The 14134-nt window shown below is 33.4% G+C and overlaps 1 protein-coding gene across 1 annotated transcript in view; it reads left to right on the top strand.

The window, feature by feature from the left end:
- ME1 (malic enzyme 1) overlaps nucleotides 1-14134 on the top strand; it is a 147493-nt gene that overhangs the window by 105795 nt on the left and 27564 nt on the right. Inside the window, exon 7 of the mRNA XM_006926350.3 lies at nucleotides 6056-6165. Within this exon, the coding sequence (XP_006926412.1) occupies nucleotides 6056-6165 (110 nt within the window). The remainder of the gene's footprint in view (nucleotides 1-6055; nucleotides 6166-14134) is intronic.

Below are 14134 nucleotides of genomic sequence, written 5' to 3' on the forward strand. Positions count from 1 at the left end.
CTTTTGGTTTTTATTTATCTAAAGATGTTTTTCTTTCAACCCTACCCTTGAAGGATAGCTTTGCTAGATATACTATTCATAGGCCTTTGATGATATTATTTTACTGTGTATAGCTTCTACTCTTGCTATTAAATAGTAAAAATATCTAGTGATGATAGAGTACTCATGTGCCAGCCTTTGCACACTGAGCACTTAACATTTATCACTTCATTTAATCCTGATAACAGCTTATTATAATATGCCATTGTTATTCTCATTACTCCTAATGGAGAAACAGAGACACAGAACAGTCAAGGATACAGGCTAAGTAAGGAGGACAGGATTTCATCCCTGGAGCTCTGACTCTAGAGCCTATGTTTTTAAACCACTGTCAACAGCCAAACAAATAATTAGATAGAAGAATGAAAGATAAATAACATTAATAAATACTAAAGTTATTTAAAAACTATAGTAATTAAAACAAGGAGGCATTTTTTTCTGGACAGACTAATTATTACTATAGACTATCATTACTAAGTAGTATTAACATGCTGTGCCTATAAGATGAGCATAGGAATACTACCTGCCTCTTAGTATGGTTGTGAAAAATAAGTGAATGTATGCACACACACACACACACACACACACACACACACATGTACATATACAAAGTGAAAAATATGTTTATTGTCATAAGTAGTAGTAGAATAAAAGAGAAAAGCACCCACAGTGAAAAAGAATATCAAATATAGAGCTTAATTAATTTCTAATTCCATGATATCATTAGAAAGTTTTGATTAATAGTTAAACTGTAATAAGGAGACCACCAAGTGTAGAAACTATAAATAAAAACAGAAAAATGGAAAGATCTGACTACATAAAAATTTAAAATTTTTTGTGTGAAAACAAACAGGACCATTGTAAATGATGAATGGCACAGTATACTAGAGTAGGGAAACCTGCAATATATCTAACATAATGTTAATATTCTTAATTTGTAAAGAGTGCTTATGAAATAATAAAGAAAAAGACCCATATATCCCCCATTTCCCCTCAGGTAACCACTAAACTGTTGTCTATGTCTATGAGTTTTTGTTTGTTTGTATTTTTTATTTGTTGCTTTCAGTTTTATGTCCCACATGTGGGGTAGGTAAGGGTAAAAGGAATCAAATATATGGTAATTAAAGGAGATTTGACTTTGGGTGAATACACAATGCAATAAACAGATGATGTACTATTAAATTGTCACCCCAGTAAATTAAAAAAAAAAAAGAAAATGTGTCAACCTGAAAAAACAAAAACACACAAAAGGACCATAAGAATAGAAAAATGAACCAAAGAACATATAATTTTTCAGAAAAAATTATAAAGGACCAATAGACGAATATGCTAAGCTTCACTAATCTTCAAAAAATACAAACAAAAATTTAGATACCAATTTTCACCTATGAATTTATGATGATTAAAAAAGATAAAATTAGGTTAAATCACATATATGCAATACACACATGTACGAATATATATACTATTATATATATGTGTGATTATATATATGATATGTACATAAAGGTTCAGAGAGAGTATATACATACATCTATAATCATAATACATATAATTGAGAGAGAGAGAAGTATTGTTGAACACCTATTATGTTTCAGGGACTGTGTTAAACACTGGACCAATATAAAAGAACCAGACAGATAGGGTCCCTATCCTCACAGAAAGACAAACAGTAAGCAAGTGAACAACTAACAAATGAATTGAAAAATTATAGATTTTGAGTGCTGATATAAGAACAGAGGGATAAGTACAGAGGGACTGGTTCGATACCAGAAAGTAAAATAGAGCATGTCCACTTGAAGCCCCAGGGGGGAAAAAAAAGATAGTCCATCAAGGACAAACATAATACATTAATAACCACAATGGAAGAAAAATAACTTATGAAGTACTTTGTTGGCTCAGATGAGAGAGAGCTTATCTGCATCATGATACCAAGATGTGGTGATTTGAGACAGTCTTTGAATTATAGGCATAATGTTGACAAGAAGTGAGAAATGGGGTAAGGTTTATTGTTCTCTTTTCTGAGAGGTTTGGCAGTGGGGTGGGGAAGAAAGATAAAAACTGTAGTTTTGATTTTATCATGGCCAAGAGATGTGGTTTTAAAATCAGTGAGTCCTGAGCATCCTTGGAGACAGGAAGGGACCAGTGCGGAAGGAGAAATTGAAGCTGTTAGTATAGAGAAGTAAAGTTGAGCAGTAAGTCCATAGAGAGATTCGAAACAAGGAAGCAAAAATACTTCTCAAAAGTAGAGGGGGAAAAAAGAAGTAAAAGTACAAAGATTTTTAAATGGGGCATAGAACTGTGAAAGCTAAGGTTGTTCTCTCATCGTAGCGTGGTAGTGACTGGTAAGATAGTGAGTGCTTGTGGGACAAGGAGACTAAAAAAAGGTTTGCGAAAGCTGCTTTGGGAGCATGTTATCGACCAGTAAGCAATGAAAACAAATATTGCAGGACTCGATTAAGATCCTCTCTGAGAATAGGTAGCATCGGTTTTATGTGCTAAGTGGAGTGAAGGAGTTATTCAGAATGAAGGAAAGCAAAGGGACAAGGGAGTCTAGGAAAACTGGCAATGCCCTGCCGAAATCATTGTCTTTGGTATACAGAAATGAAGCAAAACGGAGTGAGTTAGGAGGAAAGCAAAGATCAGGATGAAGAGTAGATTATGTGCTTAAGAAGAAGTTGGTGAAAGAGATGGAAGATGGGACTAGAGACCGAGAGTGAGAGTATTTTAGAATTTAAGATCTTGGCAATAGAACTTTTAGACCATTAACTTCTTCCTATTAATTCATATTTTATTAACTATTCCTTGCTTGTACAGAAATTTTCTAATTCTTTTTATTTGAACTAACATATTTCTTTTTTTTTTACTGCGAGAGTATAATTATTTTTTATAATTATATAAGTTTCAGGTGTACATTATAATTTGATATTTATATACACTACACAGTAATTCCCCACAAAAGTCTAGCAACCATCCATCACCATACAATTGACAGCCTTTACCCCTTTCATTCACTCTACAACCCCCTTACCCTCTGGTAACTACCAGTTTGTTCTCTGTATCTATGAATTGGTTTTTGTTTTATTTTGTTTGTTCATTTTTTTTTTCTTCGATTCCACATATGAGTGAAATCATATGGTATTTGTCTTTCTCCTTCTGACTTATTTCACTTAGCATCATTTCCTCCAGGTGCATCCATGTTGTCACAAATGACAAGATTTCATTCTTTTTTATGGCTGAGTAGTATTCTGTTGTATATACCATATCTTATTTATCCATTCATCCATCAAGGGACACTTAGTTTGCTTCCATATCTGGGCTATTGTAAATAATGCTGCAGTGAACATAGGGGTGTATATATCTTTTCAATTGTGTTTTCGTATTCTTCAGATAAATACCCAGAAATGGAATAACTGAATCATATGGTGGTTCTATTTTTTATTTTTTGAGGAATAAATACTTTATTTTTGAGGAATAAATACTTTATTTTTTGAGGAATAAATAAATAGATGTACCGATTTACAATCCCACTAACAATGTAACAGTGTACAAGAGTACTCTTTTTTCCACATTTTCTCCAACATTTGGTATTTCTTGTCTTTTTCATAATAGCTATTTTAACATGTGTGAGATCTTATCTCATTGTGGTTTTGATTTGTATCTCTCTAATAATTAGTAACGATGAACTTCTTTTCATGTGCCTGTTAGCCACCTGGACTAGTGTAGAAAAGCTTGTGAGCACATAAGTAACATTTCCAAAAGGACTTTGATAGAAAGGAAAGGAAAGAAATTTCAAATGCTGATAGAAAAAAAATAGTAGTTTCATAGGAATATTTTCTTAATTAACTAGAAAATAAATATTTTTAAAGAAGGGGTAGTTAAACATGAAGAAAAATTATAAAAATAATTGATTTACATTTGGAAATTTCCATTTGTATTTGAGAATTCAACCAAAAGAGAAACGTATTGAAGTTTTATAGTACTTTCATTAACAAAAACTATTGATATTGAAAACTTCTGTAACCTTAGTGCCTACTCTTTAAAAATTAATATGAAAGGATCTTGATTTTGTTTCTTGCTAAATAGTTGAGAAACTCTGCAATTCTCCCCTCCTCAATTTTCCAATTGCTCAAGGCTTCCCTCTTCTATAAAATTGTACCTTGAGATTAAATGAGAAAATATCTGTAAATTACATTAACCAAACTATTATTTTTTGAGTACTTATAGGTTTAATTTTGGACTTTTCAGTTTGAAGTACAATCAAATAAAATTATCCTGCTGGCCATGAGATATACAAGTCTGGAGTTCACATAAGTAGACTAGAAATGCATATTTGGGAGTCAGTGTATATAGTAGGTGATTAAAACTGTGGACGTGATTGAGAGTCTGTCAGGATACACACAGACAGTGGAACAAGGATAGAGTTGTGGGAAACACCAGTGTTTAAATGCTAAGGACTTTACAAGAGAAAAAGAAGAAATGACTAGTGGTTTAGGAGAAGGAACAGAAAAGTGTGGTTTCACAGAAGTCTAGAGAATAGAGTTTTAGAAAAAAAACAAACAGAATTAGTGGCTATGCAGCAAAGAGCTCTAATAAATTAAGAATTCAAACAGTGTTCATTGGATTTTTTTTTGTCAAGAAATATTTTAACTTTAGATCAGCAATCTAGTAGAGTTATGAGGGCAAAAGGTAAACTGTAGAGGATTGAGAAGTAAATAAGAGACCAACTGTGAACTACTATTTCAAGCACATTATATTGAAGATAGGAAAACATCTGATCGAGAGAGAACTTTTTCCCTTTAATGAGAGATTCAAACTCAGTTATCACATACGAGGAAGGAACTTATCCAGAAGCAGGAGTTATACACTGAGAGAGGGAGCTAATTGAGAAGGAAGGAGAGAGAATGTGGGAACCAGTGATCAGTTACCTGGACCAACAAGAGGAACACCTTGTCCACTGATGCTTGAAGAATAGAGCTGAAGATAGAGATGGGGAGGTAGAGAGAATAGTTGAGGGCGACTATGCATTATGCCTACACTATTTCAGAAAGTAAAAGACAAGTAAAGAGGTCAAAATTTAAAAGAATTGGGGAAAGTTAGGAATAGCCATTGAGTGTAATGGAAGTGGAACCTGACCGAGGACAAATAAAAGGAATCACAAATAGGGCATCAGTGGGAGACTAGCTGAGGTTGGAGACCATAAATCTGTAGTAGTAAGGATAGTCATGGCTATATGACTTTCTTTGGCAATTTTCAGATACTCGAGTTATCAATAATTTTAATTTTCCTTGTCTTGGTTGGATAGGTAGATAGATGATCATATGAATAAAGGATCAGACAAGTAAGTTAATTTCAGAAATAAAAATCCATCCTGTATACTTCAAAGCCTTTCATTGTTTTTCCATGGATAGAAAATAACAACCAGAATCCTAGGCTCGAATTTTAAGGTTTCCAGCATAAAATTCTGACCTTATCTTTCACTGCACCCTTACATGTATCACCATATTTTAGCCAAATCAGACTTCTTAACATTTTGTGATCAATATTTTCTTATCTAACTTCCACCTCAATTAATTTGCTTCTGCTATTTACTCAACTTGTAAAACCCTATGTCTCAACTTTTGAAATCATTATAACTCAGTTCATTTGTTACCTTGCGTGCGCCCCCAGTCAGAAGTGATATCCGACCTCTCATTATAATTTCTTGTACATACCACTTTTATATTACTTTTCATTTGTTCAAAATATTTTAGTTTCTATTAAATTTTAAATTCCTTGATGGTAGGGAGCCTATTTTTGTTATCTTTGTATAATTTCACAGAGTAAACACAATGCTTTTTCTGCAGTAAGCATATAGTAAATATTTCCTGAAGAGACGTTATATTACATATTTATAATAAGTAGCAAGAAAGGACCTTTAAAAGAAAATAATGTTTTGCTTTTCCTGTAGGCTACTTTTAATGTTTATTTTTAAATGTTATTTTATTAACCTACTCTAACATGTTTTGTCCCATAGGTATGGCATGAATTGCCTTATTCAGTTTGAAGATTTCGCCAATATAAATGCATTTCGTCTCCTGAACAAGTATCAAAACCAATATTGCACATTCAATGATGATATTCAAGGTAATAAAATTTTCACTGTGTATGGGTTAAGAACAACTTGTCCTGATGATTGTCAGAGGGGAGGGGAGGAGGTGTGGGTTGGTGAAAAAAGTGAAGGAAAATAAGAGGTACAAACTCCTAGTTATAAGTCATGGGGATGTAATGCACAGCACAGGGAATATAGTCAATAATATCATAAGAACTTTCTGTGATTACTAGATGGTTACTAGACTTATTGTGGTGATTATATCATAAGGTATATGATACATAATCACTGTGTTGTACATCTGAAACTAATCTAATATTGTATGCCAGCTATATTTTAATAAAAAAATTTAAAAAATATGTCCTGAAATTAGTTCATAATAGATTTGGATCATTAAAGATTCAAATTTGATAAACATACTAGATATCTGGTAAATGCTAGGAATTATGCTTGATGATTTCACATATAATTTATCATTTACTTTCATATTCTTGAGAAAAGGACTCTGCGACTCTAGAATGTACTGTATAATACATGAGCAAAGGAATTGCCGAAATCTGATAGAATCCTCAGTGATTATGGCTAAACAGAGAATGAAATATATTGTTCACTGTTTAAAAGTAAGAGTATATATACTTTTCTCCTCAGCCTTCATCTCAATCAGCCACGATTTATAAGCCTCACCCCAACAAAAGCTGCCTTTATATATAGTGTACCATTTTTTACTATTTGTCCTTGATTGTAAATGCTTGACTTCCTGCGTTTGTCTAAGTTGCCTATTTGTTTGTTTGTTTTCTCTTTAAGTCCATTTTTTTCAACCCTCTATAGATCCACACCCCACCCCCAAATCCAAAACTTTGCTATGGAAATCTTACTGATCCTACAATGTTAAGGGCAGGTAGGGGGAAAAGTTGAGGTCCTAAGGAGGAAACCATAATGAGTTTTAGCAACTTGAAAGGTAACAAATGGCTCCCACGTCACTAATTCCAGTGGGCATTTTTCATTGTTTCTCTTTCTTGAGTTCTTAGCAGCATTAATACTGTTGACCTCACCTTCATTCCTGAAATACTCTCTTCTATTGACTTCTGTGTCACATCACTTTCCTGACTTTCTTCCTTTCTTTTTGGACATTCATTTTTTTTTCCAGGTTCATCCTTTTCTGACTAATTATCGAATGACAGAACACTCCAATACTGTCCCGGGCCCCTCATTGTTCTCTTACATCTTCATAGCCATGTATTCCAAGGCACAACATTCCTTAGCAGGTTTATATCTGTAGCCCAGATGTTTCTGATTCCAATCCATATGCCCATCTGGTTATTTAAAATCTCCTCTGGGATATCTCAAAGTTATTTCATGTTCAGCTTCCCCAAAATCACACTCTTTTATTTCCCCACCAAACCTGACCTTCTTCCAGTGTTCTTCTTCTCAATGCATTTCTGATATCTTTCTCTTCTTCACCTCTTCCTGCCAAATACATTTTATCACTAAATCCTCCTGATTTTTTTATTGTAAAAATCTGTCTTTTTCATAGATTCCTCTTCATCGCGCTAATGTAAGTTACTATTATCTCTCCTAAACAATGGATATTTTCTTAAGAAGTATTTTTACATTTACTTTTGCTTCTACTTTTTATACGTTCTCTGCATAATATCTCTACAGTTTGCTAGATATAGAACTAGGTGCTGAGAATTTAGTGGTAAACAAGCCAAAATGTGTTTTCTTTTTTTTTGCTATATATATCTAACATATCATCCCTTCTTTAGAATATTTTAATGGTTTTCCATTGCACTTAAGATAAAGATGAAAATCATGACTGTGGCCCAAAATTCATGATCTGATCCCTACCTCCCTTTCTAGCCTCATTGTTTTTGCCATTCCGGACATAACAACCTTTTTTCAGATCCAAAAATGAGTGAGGCTTTTTCCTATTGCAGCATCTATCCAAATGCCGATCCCTCTCTCTTACCTCCCCTCATTAAATCTCATTGAAATCATGATATTCCTCAGAAAAAATCTTCCAGATCCCTGTGTCTAGTCAAATCCAGCTATCACAGGCTCTCATAGAACTGTTTCTTTTACCCTTCTGGCACTTAACAGTAGCAGTTTTATATATTTATGTAATTTTTAAAATTAATATCTCCCTCCCCACTAAATTTTAAGTTCTGTGAAGGGCAAGAAACATGTCTATTTTGCTCATCACTGTAACCTTTGTCATTAACACAGTGTTTAGCCCATAGAAAGTACTTAATGTTAATGGAATACTCATGCAGTATGTCTAAAGCAGAGATTGGCAAACTCTAGTTTGTGGCCAAATCCAGCTCACTGTCTGTTTTGCAAAGTTTTATTGGAACATAAAACTTTGTTTATGTATTGTTTATGTTTGCTTTTAGGCTGCAACAACAACAATGGTGTCTTTGGACAGACATCATATGACTACAAACCCTAAAATATTTGTTATCTGGCCATTTACAGAAAGAGTTTGCCAACCTATAGTCTAAAAGATTGAGTTTGAAAGAGTTAGTAAGAGTTAAACTAAGGAGTTAAGTTGGCTAAGATAGGTTTGCATTTTGGAGAGATCATTCACATTATTTCAGTGTAGAGAGTAGATTGAGTCAGAGCAAGGCTGTTGCTGTGATTCAAGTGCATGATGGTGTCTTGTTCTAGGAAAGTGCTATGAAGATAGAAGAATACACACATGATTCTTTCTTGATAATGAAGGTGAGGAAACAACCAATGGAGCCTATGTTTTAGCCTTGAAGAACTGATAGAATGACAGAAACTGAGAAAGAAAAATGAGAGACATTATAACATGTAGATGTTAAGATTGTGGACTTTGGAGTCAGACTGATTTGCTTTGCTCCTTACTATGTAGACTTTGGTCAATTTACCTAACCTCTCTGACTTTTAGTTTTCTTATCTATGGCAGAAAGTTATATATTTCTGTTGTTTCTTAGAAATAAGATCAGAAGTTTGATGAGAATAAAGGAAGTCTGAAAGAATTGCTGTAGAGAACTAGAGAGCCAACTGACTATTAAACACAAAAGGAGTCAGTAATCCTGTCAGTCAGTGCTGAGGATCCAGTTGAAGTTGATACCATAAATATATTATGACACCAGGCTGAGCAGCTTGAGTTCAAGAGTTTAGAAATGGGCAAGGCTGCGATGGTCAGTTAGATTTATCAGTGCTGGATATTTTACTGTATTTGCGCAATGAAAGGAATTAGGATAAGAGCTAGGGTTAAAGTGACCACCATAGCACTAAGCTGAATGGGGAAGGAAGTGAAGATACAAGGACCGAGAGACAGGGCAAAAGAGCCTAGGTAATCTCATGAGGTTAAATAATAGGTATAATGGTGGTAATTGAATAAAGGACTGGGAAGGCAGGAGATTATAGACCATGAGTGAGGTATTCTAGTATAGTACTTCCAAGAAGGATTAGTTCTGAGTGATGGTAAGCCCTAAGATGAAACTTAGTAAGATAGCCAAGTGGAAGAATAAGATGAATGCCATTAGAAATTAGGTAGTCAAAGAAAAGTTTAAATGTAAAATGGAGATGATAATGTTTCTCTCATAGAGTTTATACTGAGGACAAAATGATTATTTGTGAAAATACCCTATCAACTGAACTGTACATTATAAACATGATTTTTAAAATTCTCTCTGTGCAAGTTCTATATATGACATAGTAAATATAATATGTTTAAAAATAATGAGTCTCTTTATACCTTTGATGCCTGCTAAAATAATTGGTCAAATCTTTCTTTTCCCCAGGTCCTTTGTGATGTTAATTGCATCATTAGTGTCATTTTTATGACAAAGATGCTTACATAATTTCAACTTTTTTTTCTTTTTTGTACTAAATTTCTTCTTAAGAATTTGTTTATAAGAAGCGAATATTTGGAGGCATTCAGAAATGAAGTAAAAACAGTCTAATTTTAATGTACTATAACCTAAACTTGAAGATACAATTAATGTATAATGATAGAGAGTGCCTTAGATGCTACAAACATAGGCTTTAAAGATCAGTGTTTCGACGTACTTATCAATTCACTTTGCAATGGTCTCTACAATAGCCACCAGTTAACTGTCAAATAAATCTTTACTGTATTTTAAAAAATATTCTATATCTTTTTTGTTTGTGGGTCCCACAGAAATGTCCATATAGAAGTTAAAAATCAGTATTACATAATTTTGAGTCACTATGCAGAATTAACAGACATCAAAGTTCAGTTTAAAAAGAAGAATACCAGTTGTCAAACAAAATGAGTAATTAGGAATTAGGGTCATAATTCCTATCAATTAAGGCCAGGAATTTAGAGGTGAAGGCCTGGGTTGCATCAAGAGCACAGGAAATCTGAGGTAGTTGCCAACCCAAGGCCAAAGCACTGCATGTGGAGTTTCCCAGAGAATCTACAGCAGAATATTCCCTCCAGCAGGTCATCAGTGGAGTCATTAAATAACTAGTTTTTCTTTCCAACTAATGTGTCCTAAAATATAATCTGCACATATACAGTCTACCTATTTCCACATAGGAATTTTAGAAAATTACTACCTTAGCCAACAAAAAGAAGGATTTCAGAAAAATAGGTCTAATCTCTAAAGAAAACACTTGGCCAGTTAGGGTTCTGACTAGAAATTTCCCCCGTATGTGTCTGTTTTACCTTTTTACCCTTATGTTTTTACCATTTTGCCCACAAATGTAATACTTTCCCCACTGGGGGCACAGAAATTGCATTCCAATGCCAATGAAAATAATTATATAACTATTACAGCCTTACCATGTAAATAAATATTTTTTACACTGGCCACTTGGAGAAACTTTTTTCTATTTTTTTTAACAGATGTGTATTTAAAGACATTATTTTATGAAAAGCATTTGATTTTAAACAATACTTAAAGTTCTACTAAACATAGTCATAGTTAAGATTATTAAAATAATCTTAAATGATAGAGATTTTGGTTCAAAATCTATTTAGACCTTAATGGATTATAAGTATAAATTATTTTTAACTGGAAAAAATCTATTAAGAAATTGGACATTTAATTATATAATCTGGAGATCATCAGAATTTAGCAGATTCATAAAAAGAACATTCTCATCCTCTTTGTCTGACTTATTTCACTTAACGTACCATTCTCAGGGTTCACCTCTGTTGTCATAAATGATAGGATTTCCTTCTTTTTTAATGGCTGAAAAATATTCCAGTGTGTGTGTGTGTGTGTGTGTGTGTGAGAGAGAGAGAGAGACAGACAGACAGACAGAGAGACAGAGAGACAGAGAGACAGAGAGACAGAGAGAGAGATCTCATTTTCTTCATTTATTGATGTAAGCTTAGGTTGTTTCCATGTTTTGGCAATTGTAAATAATACTGCAGTGAACATGGGAGTGGCAGATATTTTTTCAAGATAGTAATTTCATTTTCTTCTGATAAATACCCAGAAGTGGAATTGCTGGATCATATGGTAGTTCTGGTTTTAAATATTTGAAGAACCTCCATGTTGTTTTCCAAAGTGGCTCCACCAATTTACATTCCCACCAACAGTACAAAAGACTTACCTTTTCTCCACATCCATGCCAACACTTGTTATTTCTTGTCTTTTTGATAATAGCCATTCTAACAGGTGTGAGGTGATATCTCATTGTGGTTTTGATTTGCCTTTCCCTGATGATAGTGATGTTAAACATCTTTTCATGTCTATGTTGGCCATTTGTATGTCTCTGGACAAATGTCTGTTCAGATAAGGACATTTATTGTAATGTTATTTTTGATACAAAATATCAAAAGTCCTCTAAATATCAAATAATAGAGGTTTCGTTAAATAAATTATTGCATATCTATACTATGGGATGTTATAACTTCATATAATATTTTAAAATATATTGTTGACATGAAAAGATAGTTGTAAGACATTTTTAAGTATGTTAAAAGTATGTTAAAATAGTAAGCATGGCATGAGATATTTTTTATGAATTAAAATTTTCTTGAATTTGCATATGTCAGGTTTATAAAAAATAATTGTAAGACTATACATCAGTGATTGCAGTGACTTCCTAATTTGTCTACATACTAGCAGCCTCAAAACTCTCAAATCCATTTCCCCCACTGCTCTCTGAATTTAGAATCTTTCAGCAACCATCTTTAACCTATGGTAAATTGTAATTATACATATAGTTACTACGAATTTGTAGTAGAGGGCCCTGCGTGATCTCATCCCTACATTCCTCTAGCCTCATGTCACTTTGTATTCTAATAAGTTGTGTTTGCTTCAGCAACACTGTAATACCTACAGTTTTACGTATGTTCAATGTTCCCCCTTATACTTCGAGAGGCTTGGTATACAAATAGAGATTATATTGTATGTCTATAGCTTTAGGTGACCTGATTGAACCATTTCCTTAAAGAACTCTTGTCAGCCTCTGTTGTTTTCCTCTTACACCTCTCAGAATCCACAGAAAAGATTTTTCCAGTCTCTCTTCTGAAATTAGCATTCTGCCAATATTCTTTAAGCCAAGTAGAAGAAGAATGGGGATCTCCACATTGAGTATGTAAACTTTCATTTAGTCTTGTTTTCAAGCATGGCACCCTTGCACTCAAGTATTCATGGGTCTTACAATTATGCCTGGTGTCTTACAGTCCAGAGATCCTCTCTAGAAAAGAAACTCCTAGTTTTTTCCTAAACCTCCAGAGTGTGGGAGGTTCAGCTGTCTGCTAGAAGAAGAGTGAGGCAGATCTAGAGACTATTAATAGTTTTTTGACTAGCCTCCTGTGTTTAGCCTCGTCTTCATCACTTCTTCCAAAGTTCCTTCTATACTAAGGCCTTTTGAGACTTTTGCTATATGAATCTGATTGCTTCTTACCGTTCCCCACAGCTGGCCAAGAATTCAGTTTTTCAAGTCTACTAAGACAGCTGCCATTTGCCCATCTACCTTCTAGCTTCTAACATTTTTTTGCTATCCTTTTCTTTTGGTATCCTTAATATTTAAAAAAATAAATCTCCTTTATATTGTTTTAGTAAAGTTTGTTGGGCGGAGAGAAAATTAAATTATGTGTTTAGTCTCGCAGTTTTAACAGTCATCCCTGCCTCCATGTCTTTGCACATGCTTTTCCTGCACAGTATATCCTTCTATCTGAGATCCTGGACTTCTCACATTAATCCTTCAATGCTATACTCAGATAGTATGTACTCTAAATGGCTTGGTCCCTGTCCTGCCTAAACAAGTTTACTCCTCCTCCTCCTGCTTCTAGTCCTTGCAGCTCACCTGACCTATTTATATTTTATTAATAGCATATTAATAGTGTATATATAGTAATTCTAATCAGATTTAATAAATTATTGTATTAGAGATCATTCTTTGACAAAAGATAAAATTGAAATTTAATAACCATAGCAAAAGCACAGTATAACTGGTGACTTCTTTTAATGTTAAAGTTGTATTATAAACATACAAATAGAAGATTCTAAAAATTTAAGACTATTGAATCTCTTTAGTATCTTACTAACCATGTTAAGTACTGAGTACTTACTCTTTAAAATACAGTGATGATGCAAAGATAAACGTTAACCTCTCTTTATCTGATTTACTAAAAATTTAATTTTCAATCTCAAAACAAAAGTTATTTAATAATAATTTATTGTGAAAACTCACACTTTTAGGAAATATCAACTTGCTACATTTACTCCCTTGATTACAATGAAATTTAAATCATGGTAGTATCAGGAAGTCAGACCAGGCCATGTATAAGAATTATGTTCAGGTTAACTTTTTAGTAGTGCTAAAAATATCATTGTGATATTATTAATTCTATGAAGAGTTTGGATGTTTCATTATGTCCTCAGGAAATATTATAGAATATACAATTAAATATAAGGCTCTAATACGCAGTGTAAGTAGGCTTATTTTGCCTTATTTGGGGGTAATATGTCTGAAAAACATCAGAGTTTTAATACAGAATGACCTAGCATAACCATGTAAGTCACCACATTGTAGTTAGGAATTTTT

Source organism: Pteropus alecto, unplaced genomic scaffold, assembly GCF_000325575.1.
Source record: "Pteropus alecto unplaced genomic scaffold, ASM32557v1 scaffold7, whole genome shotgun sequence".
Classification (NCBI taxonomy): domain Eukaryota; kingdom Metazoa; phylum Chordata; class Mammalia; order Chiroptera; family Pteropodidae; genus Pteropus; species Pteropus alecto.